The 16,627-nt window shown below is 50.6% G+C and overlaps 1 protein-coding gene across 1 annotated transcript; it reads left to right on the top strand.

Annotated features, from left to right (window-relative positions):
• The first annotated feature begins 3,520 nt into the window (after positions 1-3,520).
• Siglec15 (sialic acid binding Ig like lectin 15) lies at positions 3,521-15,828 on the top strand. Its single transcript, XM_036204387.1, has 6 exons — positions 3,521-3,572; positions 11,149-11,208; positions 11,532-11,915; positions 12,589-12,960; positions 14,068-14,098; positions 15,702-15,828. The coding sequence occupies exons 1-6, from the start codon at positions 3,521-3,523 to the stop codon at positions 15,826-15,828; spliced, it is 1,026 nt and encodes a 341-aa protein (XP_036060280.1).
• The last annotated feature ends 799 nt before the right edge of the window (positions 15,829-16,627 follow it).

The raw sequence follows: 16,627 nt of genomic DNA, 5'->3' as shown, positions 1-16,627 counted from the left end.
TCACACAGGCGTACTCCCTCCCCTTCGGTAGGTTGTGTCCTGCTCGACTTTACAGAGCGTGTAAATCACCATGGCCTCCAAGGCACACATTCTCTCTTACCTGTTCCTGAACCATGAGATGCTAACATTCGTCTGCAGCTCCCCTCCAAGACCCTACCACATACATCTCAACCTCCCCCAAAGTGACTATGGGAAAAGAGGCAAAAGAACACAGACAGAAAGAGAAAAGGCGTGCTTTCAGTAACTGGGAAACACCGATGTTCCTCCATTATGATGGGGTGGCATCCTGACAAGTCCATGCTAAGTTGAAAACTCATTCAGTACTTAGACCTACTGAGCTACAATGTAATGAGATGTCCCTGGGGTAGCACGCCTTGTGACATTGACTTGTGATAAAACAATGGTCTCACAGCCTCCCTCTGTCCAGTGTCTTGAAAGGTGGTCACACCATGAAGTGCTGGCTGAAAAGAAGATTAAAATTAAAAGTCTGATGCACGGTGTCTATTGAACGCTTATGTCTTTCATGTCACCTCTAAGTCATAAAATCGCACGTGGAGCCCTCCCAAATAAGATAGTCCTACTACCGTGGACTTGCTTCACCTGAGTCCTTCTGCTGTTCTCCATGCCTACCCCCAAGAATTTGTGTGTTGAGCCAGAAACCTTTAAGACATCCTGCAGGAAGTACATTCATACATGAAGTTTCCAGAAAAAGACAAGAACAGGCTAGTTTTCCAGAACGGCCTCAGTTTTTGTCTATTGTACAGGTGTCCTGACAACTCAACATTTGTCCCAGACAGTGCATTAAACCATCAGCCTACCTGTAAAGCACAAAGCGCCTGCCTGCCCAGGTGCTCAGGGCCACTCCTCTGGGGAGTTGTCCTCGAAGAGCTGCTTGTGTTCCCTCCTTTGCCCTTCCACCCTTCCCTAATCCTTTTTTGAGACATTCTAAGTTCTAGAGGGAAGCCCCACCTAAATGTCTAAGATGTTAACTGCTAAATAATTCTTTCCGTTTACAGAAGCCAGAGCATCTGGTGACCTCTGTACAGAGGTGTCTTTGGTCTTCCATTCTATGGACCTGACAACATTCAGCATACAAACCCATGTGAGTGAGGTTCAACTTGCAGAGAAGTATATGTCTAGCCACAAAGAACTATAGCACTCAGTGGCCACATGGGTCGCCTCCTTGGTAGTACACATAACATTGCTTATGGTGCCCAAAGGGACCCCAAGGACTCTGTTTTCCACATGTTTGTGTCTCAAACTTGTGCTGTCCCCACTCTAGGCTAAAGAGAAGTACATGGGGTACTTTTGGGAAACCCCAGAGCCCAGTAGCCAGGGTTCACACTAGCCAAGTCATCATGGCCATCTACCATGTGACAGGATCAAATTCAAGTTCCCTGACATATCAACATCTCCAAGAGATGGGGCTTCACCAACATGAATTTGGAAAGACATGGTAGTTGAGGAGCCACTCACCTCCAGTGGCTTTGGGGGTCAAATAAATCTCCAGTTGTGATCCCCTGAACAGGTTGTGAGCCCTGGCCTTGTGGATGCTTTTACATCACAGCCCCTCCTTCATCATGCTCTCCAATAAATGCTACATCCTGTCAAAAAACCAAATAAGAGAAAAAGAGCTGTAGCAGCTAACAGCAAGGGGTGGAGGGCCATGGAAGTGTTCCAAAGAACAAAGGAGACAAACTCTGGTGACAATGGCCTGCCGGACAGATGGCCATCTTGCTGCGCATCTCTTTTCCCTCCCTAGAGAAGTCCTGTGTACCTCCAAGCTCCCCAGAATAGAGCTGTAAGGGTGGCTTATGACCTTCCATCACTTCAAGGTCAGACTAAACTTGATTCCTCCTGCTAACTCTTGTCTCCTGAACACTGTCCTTCAAGAAACAAGCCTCATGGATCCTAACCCAGTAACACAGAGAGACTGAGACCAGGCAGCACCTGCTTATTGTCCGGTAACACAAATATAAACACCATTCAACTAAGCAGTTACTATGTGTATATACTATATACATGTACCTATATGTATGCATGCCTATGCTTTTCCACACACATCCATGACTGGACACTGGAAACCCAGACTGATTTGGAAACATCAGACTCGGGTTCACCTGCTTCCCTAGCCAGGTAAACTTCTACCCTACTTACTGTTTCTTAAGAACTCTAGTCATAAATCTGGCCTATTGTGAAAAGAGGAGTCCTGGTGTCACAAAGCCACTCCTTTGGGGAGTTGTTCTGGGCAGTTTACCAGCTTTGCCCTCCCCCTAAAGCTCTTGCCCTTCCCTAAGCCTTTTACGTCACTCTCTCGCTTTTGCCCAGCATTCTAAATCCTAGAGATAAGGTCACTCAAATGGCTACGATGTTAACTGACATATAAACTTTCATCAGCTTTACAGAACCTGAGGCTCCCGGTGACCCTTGTAACCCATTTCCCCCATCTTCAGTTCTGTGCATCCACTAACAGAAAGCATGTCAACCGAGGTAAGATCTCACCTGCAGAAACATGATACGCTGGTCCAAAAAGAATTACAGGAGCTGGTTTCAGGAGGTACAGGATCACTGTGATGTGTTGAGAAGAAGAAGGAACAAGAGATATGCTCTGAGTAATGAAGATCCCACTCAGGGTCCTTCCCTGCTTCCTCTCTACAGAATCCCCGTGCATGCCTAAATCCCACAAGGCGGAGCTTTGACAGGGATGCAAGCCTGTCCATCTCCTTCAGAGCAGCCCTTGGATAAACCTTATTCCTTCCCACCGATTTCTTTACCAAATACTGACCTTCAAGCGGTGGTCAGCCTGGACTCTCTGCAGTTTCCCTGGAGCAAGCAGGAGGATGGTGAGGCAAAGAATGAGCATGACCTGGGACCTGCTAGAGATGAATGGTTCACCTAACTAGATCACCTGGATCTACATTTAAGGAGATTTCTTTCAAGGGTAGTCTTTACAAGCATTAACCATCAGAAGTGCTGTTCTAGAAGGCAGACCCTTTGGAGAGGGTTCTGGTCACAAACAGAGCCTTCTGACAGCCTGGGCTAGTCTCATTTTCTTCTAGAAAATCCAGACACCTTCCCAGGACCTCGCACCTCTGTGTCACCACCGTGACAGGCCCCTCAGCACTTTGACAAAGCCTCAGCAGGAAATGATATTTTTCCAAAAGGAAAAGGGAAAGGGGCTGGGAGACAAAACCACCTAGTACACTAAAATTTTAGGACGGGAGATGGCGACATGAGAGGGAAAGAAGAGGGAGGGGGGAAGAGCGAGGGCCCTGCTTCTTCCCCTCAGCTCCCCTGGTTCCTTCCTGGGAGACTCACGCCCGGGCTTCCTGTTGGCTCTCCACATGACTAAAGTGCACGGGTCCTGCTTCGTCATGTCACTGCCCCCTTGGCTGCCTCTCCCCAGTTCCTCCAGCGTCCTTAGAGTCCGGTGGGCCTGCAGACTTGGCACACAGCACATCCACCTGCCTTTGTCACACCCACACCAAGGAGGGTTCTCTGTGGTGGCCTGGCAGGAAGCATGGAAGGGTCCATCCCACTCCTGGCTTGCTTGGCATGTGTCCTCCAGATGGGTGAGTTCCCCTATTTACTCTGACCCAGAATAGAGAAAGCCGTAGCTATGGTCTTCCCCCCCCCCCAAAAAAAAAAAAAAAAAAAACCTCAGCAGCTGCGTTTGCCCACAGCCTCCAGGTCTGTGCAGGAGAAAAGCTATGTATTAGAGGGCTGTGGGGACAGGGGGCAGAGAGCCGAATTGTGGCCTTGTCTTGGGCTTCTAAGTGACTTGGAGCAGTGCTCTGATTTCCTGTGCCTCAGTGTTCACCACTATACAGAGGCACTGTGGTGTGCTGGGAAAAGGATGAGGATGGTTCTGTGTGAGGAGTCAGACCCAGGACAGAGACTGCACTAACCTGCTAGCAGGAACACTGTGGGGTGAGTGGAAAGTCTTCCCTGGGAACAGGACTTCTCAAAGGATGCCGCCGCGGCCACCGCCGCCGCCGCCGGGTCTACCTGCTTCAGAATCAGGGGAGCACATTAGTTAAAATGCAAATTCTTCAGCTCCATCCATGATCTGCAGAATAAGAATATCAGGCAGCAAAACCCAGGGCCCAACATTGCCAGCCACCTTTTCAGGAGAGGCCAATGCCCAGAGTAATGGAGAGTGGCAAGGACAAATGGCAAAGTCAAATCTCAGAAGCCCTTCTCTCCCAAGCTGTCCTTCCCTCACCCCAGCCTGGGACATCCCTCTCTTAACCACTCCTAAACATGTCTATGCCATCGCATGGGCAACCACCATGTGCCACATGCTGACATGATGGCATTCTGAGTCAACTTTCCTGGTGTGGGGCCCAGATAGAGCTGATAGATGAACTTTGGTGTGTCTGGCTTCAGCCCTCTTTCCTCCAACTCATACCCTGCCATCCCACAGTGATAGAGATGGTGATCAGTCAGGGCTATTTTTCCTTCAGGGGATCCAACTCAGAAATGTTTCTCTGAGGGTGGGATCTAAGGGGTTAATCATGCCCCAATCTGGACTGGCAGATCTGTGAATGGCTAAGGACAGAGAAATTCATATCAGTTGCAAACTTCAGATACCAGTCCTGGTATTCACAAGTATGAGAAGGCCAGTTGTCTAACTCTCATAGGCCCTAAAGAACTGGTCCCTGTCACCGAGATCACTGAGGCCAGGAGGAAATGGGATGGTTAAATGAGAAGGTCTTTCCATTTCCCAGCAAGCATTGTGGGGAAGTCTGCTCAACTGAGGAAACCCTACTTAAGAGAAGGACAGAACCAGAACCACCCTGAAGACCAAGACAGGGACCAGCTACATGAACAACACCCTATGGCGGGCACTGGTTGCAGGCCAGGGCCAGCCTATGGCTCTGCCTCTCCATCAGCTCAGGTGACTGACCAGGTCACATGCACAGCCACATCACACCCACATGGCTGGAGAAACAGGACTTAAGGGGATCCCTGAAGAGAGATGGAGAGTAACCAGGCCTCCTATTCATACCCCTCAGACTCGCCCATTCTGGAACCTTCTAGGTCTGTCCTTAAAGGATAGAATTCCTGCTGTCCACATCTTCCTTCTCTCAACTCTTCTCCACTGATAAGCTGTTCAGCCTCCTACAAGGTCAAAGAGATAATGGCTAGAGGAAGCTCAAGGGTAGGACAGCCAGGTAGGACAAGGTTGGTGAACAGCAGCATACCCCAGCTAGAGCTGCCACCTATTGATGGAGTTTAATGACTAGGCTGAACATAGCTTTTTGTCCCCAAAGGTGCCACAGTGCCCAAGAGACCACCACTGGAGCCACTCTTGAGAACACCCCTGCTAGCCCACCCAGGTGGTTTTGCGGAAAACAGTACTGTGGAATAATCCTTCTGTATGCTGTGAATATGTATTATGCCCACTGATTAATAAAAAAAAGTTGATTGGCCTATCGCAACGCAGAATAAGGCTAGGCAGGAAAGCCAAACTAAAAACTGGGGGAAGAAGGGCAGAGTCAGCCACTCAGGAAACAAGACATGAGAGAGGACAAGTAAAGCCATGAGCCACGTGACAATACATAGATTAGTAGAAATGGGATAATTTAAACATAAGAGCTAGTTAATAATAAGCCTTAGCTATTATTGGCTAAGCATGTGTAATTAATATAAGTCCCTGTGTGTTTATTTGGGAACAGGCAGTCTGGACAGGAAACACCGCCTACAAAACAGTCCCGTGCCCCACCAGGAGGTTCACTTTCCTGTCTGGACCATCCTAGGAGACCTTTAATGCTTGAATAGTGCCCGTCCCTACTCCACCACAAACTGATAAGCAGTAAGTGTGACTGTGTCCAGCACCTCGTAGACAGTCAACACAGACTCCTTACAAATCCCTACCTCCTTTCTCACCGTGAGATGGCTGGAAATCTTTGGCCAGCTGTGGCCAAAGCAAAGGTTTCCGATTCTGATCCAGCTTGGAATCTCCCTCCCACTTTCAGGAGCTGGGAGCCTTTGGAATAGTGTATCAAATTACCCCAGATGCATCCCAATGATGAGGATGTGGCCGCTTTGAGGAGCCTATGGGAGCATCACTGGGCCGTGTGGTACACAGCAGCAAAGGAGCTGTAAGGTGTGAGCACATCTTTTCTAGTAACTGCTTACTGGTTAGCTAGTGACTTACTTTTAAGTACCTAAAAGTTTTTAAGTAGACGTATTTCTAAAATATTTTATGTACTGTCAATGTTACCCCAAATTTAGCTTTAAGATTTAAGTGATTTTTTTTTCTTGATTACTTTTTTAGTGGTTTGAGAGTCTTATCATATAATCCAGGTTGACCTGAGACTTACTATGCAGCCTAGGCTGGCCTTGAATTTAAAATCTCCCTGCTTTGGCCTCCTAAGGACTAGAACCATACATTGAAAGCTGGGGAAAGATAATACCAGACAGAGAGTCATCACCATGGGCTGACTGTGTCTCTGGTGGGGGGATTGGCATCATAGCAGTGAGAACTCGGTCTCTTGGGTAAACATCCAGACACAGTATTTCATGGAGGAGCTTAGCAAGCCAACAAGCATAGAGCCTCACATAAAGTCCTACCATCAACTTTGGAGCCAGGGCTGGAACCCCTGCCTCTCCATCCAAGGGATACTCCATTGAAACAGGACAACATTGAGGACAATGAACCTTCATCCTTGTGCACCTGTTACACAGCCTGCCGCAGGGTTATGATGAGTCAGAATCCTTTAGATGTATTCTTCTTCCAAGTGGCACTATAAGTTGGTCTCTTCAGGTTGATATGAGGTCGCAGTGAGTCATGGCTCTATGGCTCTCCTCCTGTAAACAATGTTTTTTCTGTATCATTTCTGCTCTGTGATTTCACTGTTTCCACTGACTCCTTCCAGGCCTAGTGAATGCCAGCTGTCAATCCTGCTGCCTTAAACAGCCTTACAAACAGAAACCACTCTCTAGCTTTTCAGTTTATATTTCCTTACCAGAGTTGGAATGGTCACCTAGGTTCAGCTATGTACACCAAAGCTGGCATGCACCTACCATCCCTGGTGGCCCAGCACTGCAGGCAGATACTTGGGGCAACAAGAAGAATGTGGGCTGCCCACTGACCCCTGGAAGTTGTCAGACACATGGTAGACAGAGAGATTCTGCAGAAAGCACTGCATTCCCAGGCTAGGAGTCATCCCTGCCACTTCTTAGCAAGCAGTCATGAGCTGCCAGAGGCAATGGTAAATGTCCCCGGATGCCAGGAGCTAGGATCTCTGCCAAAGCAAATGTCTTTGTTCTCTGAACAACACCTGCTAAAGACTGCTCACCTTCACCTTGAGTCCTCTGGGTGGGCCCATCCAAAGGACTCGGCCTAAGAGAATCCAAGCATCCATTGCTCCTTTGAGCTCACTCAGAAGCGAGAACCACCTGTCTGCTAATGGGAGATGGTGCCTCTGGTGTGAAAGGGTCTCTATGTTAGAGAAAACTCCACCCGGGCCTGCTGTTCAGATCATATTTTAGAATATTTCACATCAGAATACAGCCTACATGGATTCACTGAGGCGTGTTGCCTGACATTAAAGTTAAGCCTCCATTACCATTTTCTTATGCCAAAGCTGATTGAAACAACACACCACCAGCACACCTCCCCTGGCAGCAGAGCCCTCACTACAAGCCTGTCTGGGATTTTGGCTGCCTCTGCCCACTTTTGACATTGCTGTGGTATTTCCGAGTTCATCATGGCAGCAGGTAGCTGGGGGAATTTTCCCCAAACTTCAAGGCAAAGTTGTATTTATTTTTCTTGCAAGCCCCCTCCCTCTTTGGGGATTTTTACTTTTAAAACCTTAAATGTTACTATCGCTGGCCTCAGGCATGACGGGCAATGAGCAGGTGAAGAGCCAGTGGAGAGGCCTTGCAAGCCTCCTGTGTGAGCTAAAAGGCATCTGAACGTATCGTGCAGTTGGTGTGAAGACTGGAGAAGCCGCAAGGAAATGCTGTCTTTGTCTGTTTGTCTGTCTGTTTTCGAGACAGGGTTTCTCTCTAGCTTTGGAGCCTGTCCTGGACTAGCTCTGTAGCCCAGGCTGGCCTCAAACTCACAGAGATCCACCTGCCTCTGCCTCCCGAGTGCTGGGAATTACAGGCGTGCGCCACTGCCGCCCAGTGGAAATGCTGTATTTTACTGCCTTTTAAAATACTGCATTAAAATACTACTGCCGCCTTAAAAAAAAAATCTGGTTCTCTTTGGAGTTTAAAATTATTCCTATGCAGTTTATTTTATTTTTGTTTAGTCAAATAAACAGAAGATTTTTCCATGGGGGAACAAAAGAGACTATTTTACAACTGTTCTTAAGCGACTGAGCATGGAGGATAAGGTAGGAATATAAATAATGGAAGACAACCATCCAGGGACAAGCCAAGGCTCTGCTGCTAGTCAGCCACCAACTGACCTCGCCAGGTCACATCCAGCTCTGCTAGCTCTCGTCTCCCTTCTCTCAAATGGGCCAATGATGACATCTCATGGGATTGTTGTGTGTTTTAACTGTGATGAGGAATGACTGGCAACAAACCCCATCTTCAATAGTTTGGCCTCCACACCCCATTGTGTCTTCTCTGCCCCAGTGATGTCCACGCCTCGTGCTTCCTTTTTCTAGTTTTTTCAGACAGGATTCCCTGTATCTTGAACTTCCCGTGTAGCTAAGAGTGGCCTGAACTCCCAGCACTCTTCACGGCAAGGGCTGGGGGCACAGGCACACATTGTCATGTCTTCCAGGTGCCATACCTTATGGCTTGGTTCTCCTGTTCCTTGTGCACAGACTGTTGCCCCCGGTCTTGGTGGAATTCCCTACATTCTCTGGGCTCTGCACGCATGTACCTCTCCTCTTCTGGGCTCTGCAATCCCTGCCTGCTGTACACAATCCCCGTATATTCTCTATATCAGCCCCCATCCTTCTGACAGCCTGACCCCCTTTCATCCCAGGGTACAGGGGAGAGATGCCAGAGCTAGGTTTGGGGCTCAGAGAAGACTACTCTGGCAGGGGTGATTCCATGGAGAACAAGGGTTGAATAGGAGGGAGCCGGTGAGTGAAAGTGGGCTGGGAACCATGTTCAGACAAAGGCAGTATTGTTTGTATCCTTCAGTGGAGCACCTGGCAGCGTGCAGCACAATTACATGTTCACTGATCTTTCTTCATCTAGCTCCTGCAGGCTGATAGGGTATCCTGTTCATCTCTGTCTCCACAGCTCACACTCCAGCACCTGGCATGGAGTGCGGAAGTATCCAATAAACGTCTGCTGAACTATGAATGCACGCTAGCAGACGATGCGTAGGCGATCCCTGCCTGACCCCATGAGCCTGCAAGATGCAAAGATCAAAACAGGCTAAGCTCACAGAGTGTAGGAAGCAGAGGGAAACTGAGGTAGGGGCTGAGGCTTCTAGGAAGATGAGGCAGGAAGACTTCAAGTTCAAGGCCTGTTCAGACTACATAGTAGGACCCCGTCTCAACAACAACAAAATCAAGTGAGCATGGTGTGAATGCCTGTAGTCCAGCACTCAAGAGAATACAGCAAAAGACTAAGTTTGAGTCAGATTGGAATACACAGGAAATTCCAGATCAGCCTGAGCTACCTTGTCAGAAAGACAGGCGACAGACAGACAGACCTGAGAAGACTTTCTCCAGCTAGAAGTACTGACTGGATCGGCACAATCCTGTTTTCTCAAATTTGAAAAGCACCCTGTGATAACTAACAACTGGACAAACAAGTTCTTACTAAGGATAAATGTTAAGCCCTCCACTTGAATTCAAACATGTAATTCAACTTGTCCAGAGCAAAAGAGATTAAGCCAAAAAAAAGAAAAGGTGGTGTGAAGAAAAGCACTGTGGTTTAATTTGATGATCTTCTGGCTGTGTGCCCACAGCAGGACTCAATTGGAGGTGCAGCACCCCAGCCCAAGGTGCACAAGAGCTCACAACACTCTACGGAAGCCACACACTAGGGCCACCTGGGCCTGGGTTTGAACTGAAAGGAAAAGGGGGGAGGGGCAGGTGAAGGAGCCAGCCTCTCCCATCAGGAAAAGGTAGTGAGTCCAAGGGTAGCCACAATGAGCTCCTAGAGTTGCCAGCATGGACGTGTACACATGTCCCTGCGGCAACGGCAGCTCTGGAATGCTTCTGTGCAGGAAGAGTACCTTGTCCATCCACAGGTGAACGGGCTCCACGAGAGCTGAGCTACCAGTAATAGCCTGAGGATATTCCTACCCAAGAAGTCGATGAGGCTAACTGACCACAAACAGCACTGGGCTCAGCATGGGGGGGAGGGGGGGACACAGAAGGGGGACGGGGGACGGGGACGGGGACTGGCTTTTTCTCTCTCCTACTTCCCTGACATTGGCCTTCATTTATGCATCTCTAACAAACTCTGTCTTGTCTTTTGTCTCTTGGATGCTTTCAGGGCAGATGGCGTGGTGTATACAAAGGAACTGTGGATAATACAATTCTAATTATTTCCTGTAAAGGTCCCTTTTGTGCACTGTGCCCCAGGGCCCTGGCTAGGCAGGCTCAACTACCTGCCTCCTCTTGGGGAGATACCACCCCTGGCATAAGCCTCTGAGACTGAGCACCTGCACCCTCAAAACCACAGCAACACTGAGGTTTGCCAGCACTGGGTGGGTGAACTGGAGGCAGGGTTTCAGCTTCTGACCCTTACCTCCACATTCTGAAGAAGATTCACTGGGTAGGAGGTAGGACAAGTGAGTCTAGACCCCTACCCCTTCTCTGCAGAACAAGGAGGCAATACAGCACCCACCACTCTGGTCTCACCTTTCCCTGCCTGGACACTAGCCATGCCATGTAAGAAGCCAACCCAGGCAGGACACAGTCCTCTTGGGCTGATCCTGTGAGTCTAAAGGAATTGTTCCTACCAACTCAACACTATTTGAAAGCACTGTCCCCCTCCCAAGGCCTTGGTTTCTCCTCTACAAATGAGACTGTTAGCACCTTCAGATGAATCCACAGCTTCATGCCTTTAGGGCACTGTAATGGAGGCTGTGGATCCAGGCAGGTCTGACGTGAACTCTGGCTTTGCCTCTCGACCTAGCTGTGATCTCAATTATTGACTTCTTTTCTGCCTCCGTTTATTAACATGTAACAGAGTATCTATGCTTATCTCTAGGATCACTTGTGAAAACTAGAAGGGACACTCTAGGGGATTTGCTCAACACAGAGGCGCACAGTAAGTGATTTTACCATCTTAAGGATTTGTAATTATGGAATAACACAGTGTTTCAGCAATAAAGAGCTGTGTGGGTCACTAGGTCATACACCATGACTGAGGCAAACCCTCCCAAGGAAGGGTCTGGAGAAAGCTCCATCCCGTCCCCTTGCCTTTAGCCCTGGTATAGGTCTAGGGAGGGTTCCAGCCAAAATGAACTGAGCACTGCCTGAGTCCTAGTGTTTGCATCACCCCTCGAGGGTGGAGGGTGGGGATGTGAGATGCCGCCAGAGGGCGGGGACCGGGTCTCCCCAGGCTAGCTCTGATGTGTTCCTGGCCGGCAGGCGCGCCGGAGCAGCGCTGGTCCATGCAGGTGCCTGCCGAGGTGAGCGCGGAGGCGGGCGAAGCGGTGATGCTGCCCTGCACCTTCACGCACCCGCACCGCCACTACGACGGGCCGCTGACGGTCATCTGGCGCGCGGGCGAGCCGTACGCGGGCCCGCAGGTGTTCCGGTGCACCGCGGCGCGCGGCAGCGAGCTGTGCCAGACGGCGCTGAGCCTGCACGGCCGCTTCCGCCTGCTGGGCAACCCGCGCCGCAACGACCTGTCACTGCGCGTCGAGCGCCTCGCCCTGGCGGACAGTGGCCGCTACTTCTGCCGAGTGGAGTTCGCCGGCGACGCCCACGACCGCTATGAGAGCCGCCACGGGGTCCGGCTGCGCGTGACCGGTGAGGCGGGCTGGCCGCCGAGGGGCGTAGGCCCTACTTCCCCGCATCCCTGTCCCCAGCGCGAACTGGGTACCAGGGAGGCCTCTGAGATCTTGGTAGAAATGCAGACTTCAGATCCCAGGAAAGGGTGGGCTGGGGCTGGTAGGTGGTGTCCTGATGCCTGTAAACACTGGTAGCTCATAAGGAAGGAGAAAAAAACAACCAATAATCCTAAAGACCGCAAGGAGTGCAGTAGGAGGTGCGCCACCTGCACTGAAGAATTTCGTCCCCCACCCCACCCTCACCCCTGCATATCCCTTGTCCCTAGAGCACTATGCTGCAGCTGGCCCCCTCCTTGTGAGCACCAGCTGCAAGCCCAGTAGTCTGGGCAACACACAAGTATTAGTTTGCCAAATCTCAGTGGCCCCTTAAAATAAAGGCAATTGTGGTTACCAGTGTACACACGGAGAAATTGAGGCAAAGAAGAGAAATAGGTTGCTAAGACCACGCACAGCTGCAAAAGGACCCAGGCAGCCTGGCGCCCAGGTGTCCCGCTCTTCTCTCTGGGCACCCCGTCTACTTCACCCTTTCAGTTTGGAAGTCGCTACCCCTTGCCTTTCCAAACCGTCGCCTCTCTCAAGCTCCCGGGGCACTGTCCTCTGTCCAGTGACCCGCGCCCTCCTTCTCCCTGCAGCTGCACCCCGGATCGTCAACATCTCTGTGCTACCAGGCCCCTCGCACGCCTTCCGCGCGCTCTGCACCGCCGAGGGGGAGCCCCCGCCTGCCCTCTCCTGGTCCGGCCCCACCTTGGGCAACAGCTCGGCTGCCCTGCGGGACCAGGGTCACAGCTACCAGGTGACCGCCGAGCTGCCTGCACTGACCCGGGATGGTCGCTACACGTGCACTGCAGCCAATAGCCTGGGCCACACGGAGGCCAGCGTCTACCTGTTCCGTTTCCATGGCGCCCCGGGAGCCTCGACTCTGGCGCTCCTGCTCAGCGCGCTGGGCTTCAAGGCGCTGCTGTTGCTTGGCGTTCTAGGTGCGCGCGCCACCCGCCGACGACTAGGTGGGTGCACCCCAGATTTGGGTGGGTGCGAGGGGGAGGACAGGGCTCCCTCCCCTTTCTGGCATACCACCTGGCACGGCACATCAGAACGTCCTTTCTCCACCTGCACCAGTTCAGTTCCTTCTCTGCCTGCAGCCCCAGAGGTGGGACCTGCTGGAGGCTCTTTGCAGCAAGGAAGCTGAGCTCTGCAAAGTACCTTGCCCTTTGCAGAGTCACACAGATGGTGAACCAGTCCTGTCAGCCGTAGTACAGGTTATTTTTAATCACCACACTACAAATCAGAGTCCCATAAAGGTCGGACCTCAGGCTTCCGCTTACATTGTAACTAGCATCTTAAGGCCCCAGGACCCTGCGCTGTGATGCTGAGGACACAAAGATGCCAGGATGTGATTCTCTACCAGCCCGTGAGAGGCTGACTTTGCATAGCTTTGCAATACCCCACCCCCAGAGAAGGGCTCCCACAGACCCCAGAAACTGTAGAAGGCAGAGGTCATCCTGCCATTCTGAGGCCTTAATAAGTGAAGTGAGAACTAAGCTTAAAAAAATATATATATATATAAGGACATGTGAACTTGGAAAACATGAATGGGACACCTGGCTGGGGAACCCATTCACTTTTAGAAAGCCTCTCCATGCTGCTGTCCCTGACCTTGTTGGGGCATCGGCTTGATGAGCACCCCGGAGAGGGAGGGGCCTTCTCAGAGCCTTTCAGTGCTCCCAGACTAATCATGTTAGCCTCAAATTCCACAAGGATGAAACGCAGAACTGGTCGCAGGGCCACAGCTGCTAACTTTACTGTGACCCTGCCATTCTTGCTGGTTTCTCAAACGAACGTGTTGTGTTTCAGGGTCCTCCCTCAGACAGGCAGTTGTGTTCTATTGGACCACACCTCCCTTAACCCCTAAGTTTACTCACATTCATCTATCAGATGAAGGCTTCAGAGTCACTCCCGCTAACTATCCATATGATGCCTGTCGAACAATTCCTGGGGAGCCCCTCTCACAGTGGGGTGGGGACCACTTCCCACAGTAAAGTGTGCGACCAGCATGCAGGTTGGAGGCTACAGTGTAAAATCACACCTACTCTTTCTCTGTGTCCCTCACACAGATCACCTGGTCACTCAGGACACCTCTCCACGGTAAGTTCACGTACTGCCCTTCCCACCCCACCCCTGCCTAGTTTCATTGGCCCAGGGATCCCAGTTTCTCAGAATTGGTAGTATGAGAAGAAAGAACAGGCCTAGGGCAAGGGACCAGGGCCTGCATCATACCCAAAGTACCCTGCCCCTCCATCCAGCACACCATTCTTGGGACAGAGTAGTCGAGGCTGGCTTGTCACCCTGACTCAACACACAAGGAGCTTGGTGTCTGTGACCCTAAAAGTTAATACCACCAAGCTGTTTCCTCTTGTTGCTCCCAGCATTCTAGAAAAGGGCCCTGTAAGAATGCCGTCATAGGAAGAAGACTGATTTTCCCAGGTTTACCTTTGCTTCCCAAACAAGATCACTAAGAACCTGGTTTAGGACTTAGCTCAGTGGTAGAGCACTTGCCTGGCAAGCGCAAGGCCCTGGGTTTGATCCTCAACTCAAAAAAAAAAAAAAAAGAACCTGATTTAGATGAGGGAACTAGGGTTCCATGCTTTCCTCTTCAGTGTCTACCTAGTAAAGGTCCAGGTTGACGGAGAAAGAACTCAATGCTAGAGCTCTCTGCTTGGTGCTGGCGGAGGGACTCAACTCTTCCCTGCCCAAGTCTCACAACCTGCCACACATGTGTTTCCTTTATCGGAGCACAAGACCAAAGTCGTCACACTACCTGTAGTTCACACTCACCTAACAAATTCTTACTGAATACCTACTATATGGCAGACAATCATGTGGATGCTAAAGAGACAGGGGGAAAAAATCCAAACTTGAACTCCAAGGTGTGCAGTTTTTCACAAGCACATAGCAAGGTGTCTGGGATTGTTGAGTCGGAACAGGAATTGGACCTGGTGATCAAGCAGAGCCCCAGTGTGTGGCCAGTTGGCTATGACTCCTTTAGATCAGGATATTTCCTCTGAAGACACAGCCCTAAAGAGATTGTGCTGGAGGTTGGAGCCTAGGGAGGCCAAGGTGGTAGGGATATATATCCCAGGAGTGGAAATTGCAGGTGGAAAGGTCAGGTGGGATGTGAGAGGGAGGGAAGCATGGGGGGGGGGGGTGGAAATGTGGGGTGGGCTGGCAAGCTTGGGGGTAATTCTAAATGAGGTGGAAGTCAGAATGCTTTGGGGTCCTGTGTGAGAGGTCGCACTGGAACAGAGGGGTCCTCGAGGGAGACCCAGAAGGAGGCTGTTGTTTCTCCTGTTCTGACAACATCCAAAGGAAGGGGCTGAGTGTAAGGGAAGGAAATGGGACACTAAGGTTGGAGCCAAGCCCTGGTCACAGAGATGAGGAGGGAAGAGAGAGTAAGGGAAGGATGTGTGCTGTGCTTGGAATAGATGACGGGAGGTTAGAGGTGTGGGTGTCTGGAAAGCAGTCAGACCTGGGGACATGGAGCTGGTTTTTGAAGCCCCTGACAACATCACTTTGTAGGAGATGGTGAGCATGGTTAGGGATGCTGTCACCTGCAGCCTCTCCCTGTCCTATATGAATCAACCTCGCTGGTTCTGGCTCCATTGCCTCCCATACGGTGTCTTCCTTGACCTGTTACTGGGATATAGCTCGGGAAGTCAAGGATGGTAAGTCCATTTTCTCCTTCCTGCAGGTCTCAAGCTCAGGAGTCCAATTATGAAAATCTGAACCAGATGAATGCCCCAGGCCACCAGCTGCCACGTGTTTGCTGTGAGGAGCTCCTTGGCCATCATCAACCAGTTGTGCACCATGAGAAATGAAAGACAGTATCAGGCTAGATCTGCACAGCTCCTCCTAATTCCCAGGTTTCTTGGCAGCTGTGGGCCAGGCAACTTCCAAGGGGACCCAGGACCCTGCTCACAGAGGCTCAGAGCCCTGCGGTATTATGCCATGGAGCCAACAATCTGGGTGTATATGTATATGTATGCCCACATGAGCCTCAGCACGAAACTTCTGGAAAAACTACTTTGTATTTTTCTTACTTAGAACTATATAGTAAAGCAGATGGGAAACTAGCCATAAGGTCTGGAGGTCCAGGCTTCAGCCTGCTCTGGCACTAACTTGTGGTATAGACCAGGACACTTTCTTCACATCTCTGGGACTCAAATACTCCATGACTGGCAGGTTTGTCTAGAACTGAAGAAAGAGTAGATGTGAAGGAGCAGTTAAACTACAAATCTATCTCAACAATGGGCCTTTGGACATGGAGAACTGTAAGTGTGGCACCGCTCAGCCTTTGGAGAACAAAGCACTCCAGAGAACAAGCCTGGGGCTGGAGCTGTGCAAACTGCCAACCCTGGAAACTTGAAAGCAGGAAGAGGCCTGGAGCCTTCTGAGAGCTCCACAGGGACTGTCCCAGCCCTCTGCTCAACTGAGATCAGATGAGCTGACCCACAGTGCTTTGAGCTGGGACTTCCCACCAGGCGAAGGAAATGGAAGACCTATTATCTCAAAGCATCTGAAAGCCATATGTCAAGAACTGGGAGACCTGCAGGGGCACTGGGCTCTAGAGAATATGGCAGCCGTAGTTCTGACCTCTCTGTGCAGCGTACCCCTCAT

This window comes from Onychomys torridus, chromosome 13, assembly GCF_903995425.1.
Source record: "Onychomys torridus chromosome 13, mOncTor1.1, whole genome shotgun sequence".
NCBI lineage: Eukaryota > Metazoa > Chordata > Mammalia > Rodentia > Cricetidae > Onychomys > Onychomys torridus.
The sequence above is the reverse complement of the archived record's forward strand: the minus strand, read 5'-3'. Positions and strand labels throughout refer to the sequence as shown.

Bases quoted from the DNA above. Each gene is read 5' to 3' on its own strand.
- Siglec15 (XM_036204387.1), top strand. From the start codon at position 3,521: ATGGAAGGGTCCATCCCACTCCTGGCTTGCTTGGCATGTGTCCTCCAG. The intron at 11,209-11,531 runs GTAAGTGATTTT...CCTGGCCGGCAG, and splicing joins GCTCAACACAGAGGCGCACA to GCGCGCCGGAGCAGCGCTGG. The intron at 12,961-14,067 runs GTGGGTGCACCC...TCCCTCACACAG, and splicing joins CGCCACCCGCCGACGACTAG to ATCACCTGGTCACTCAGGAC.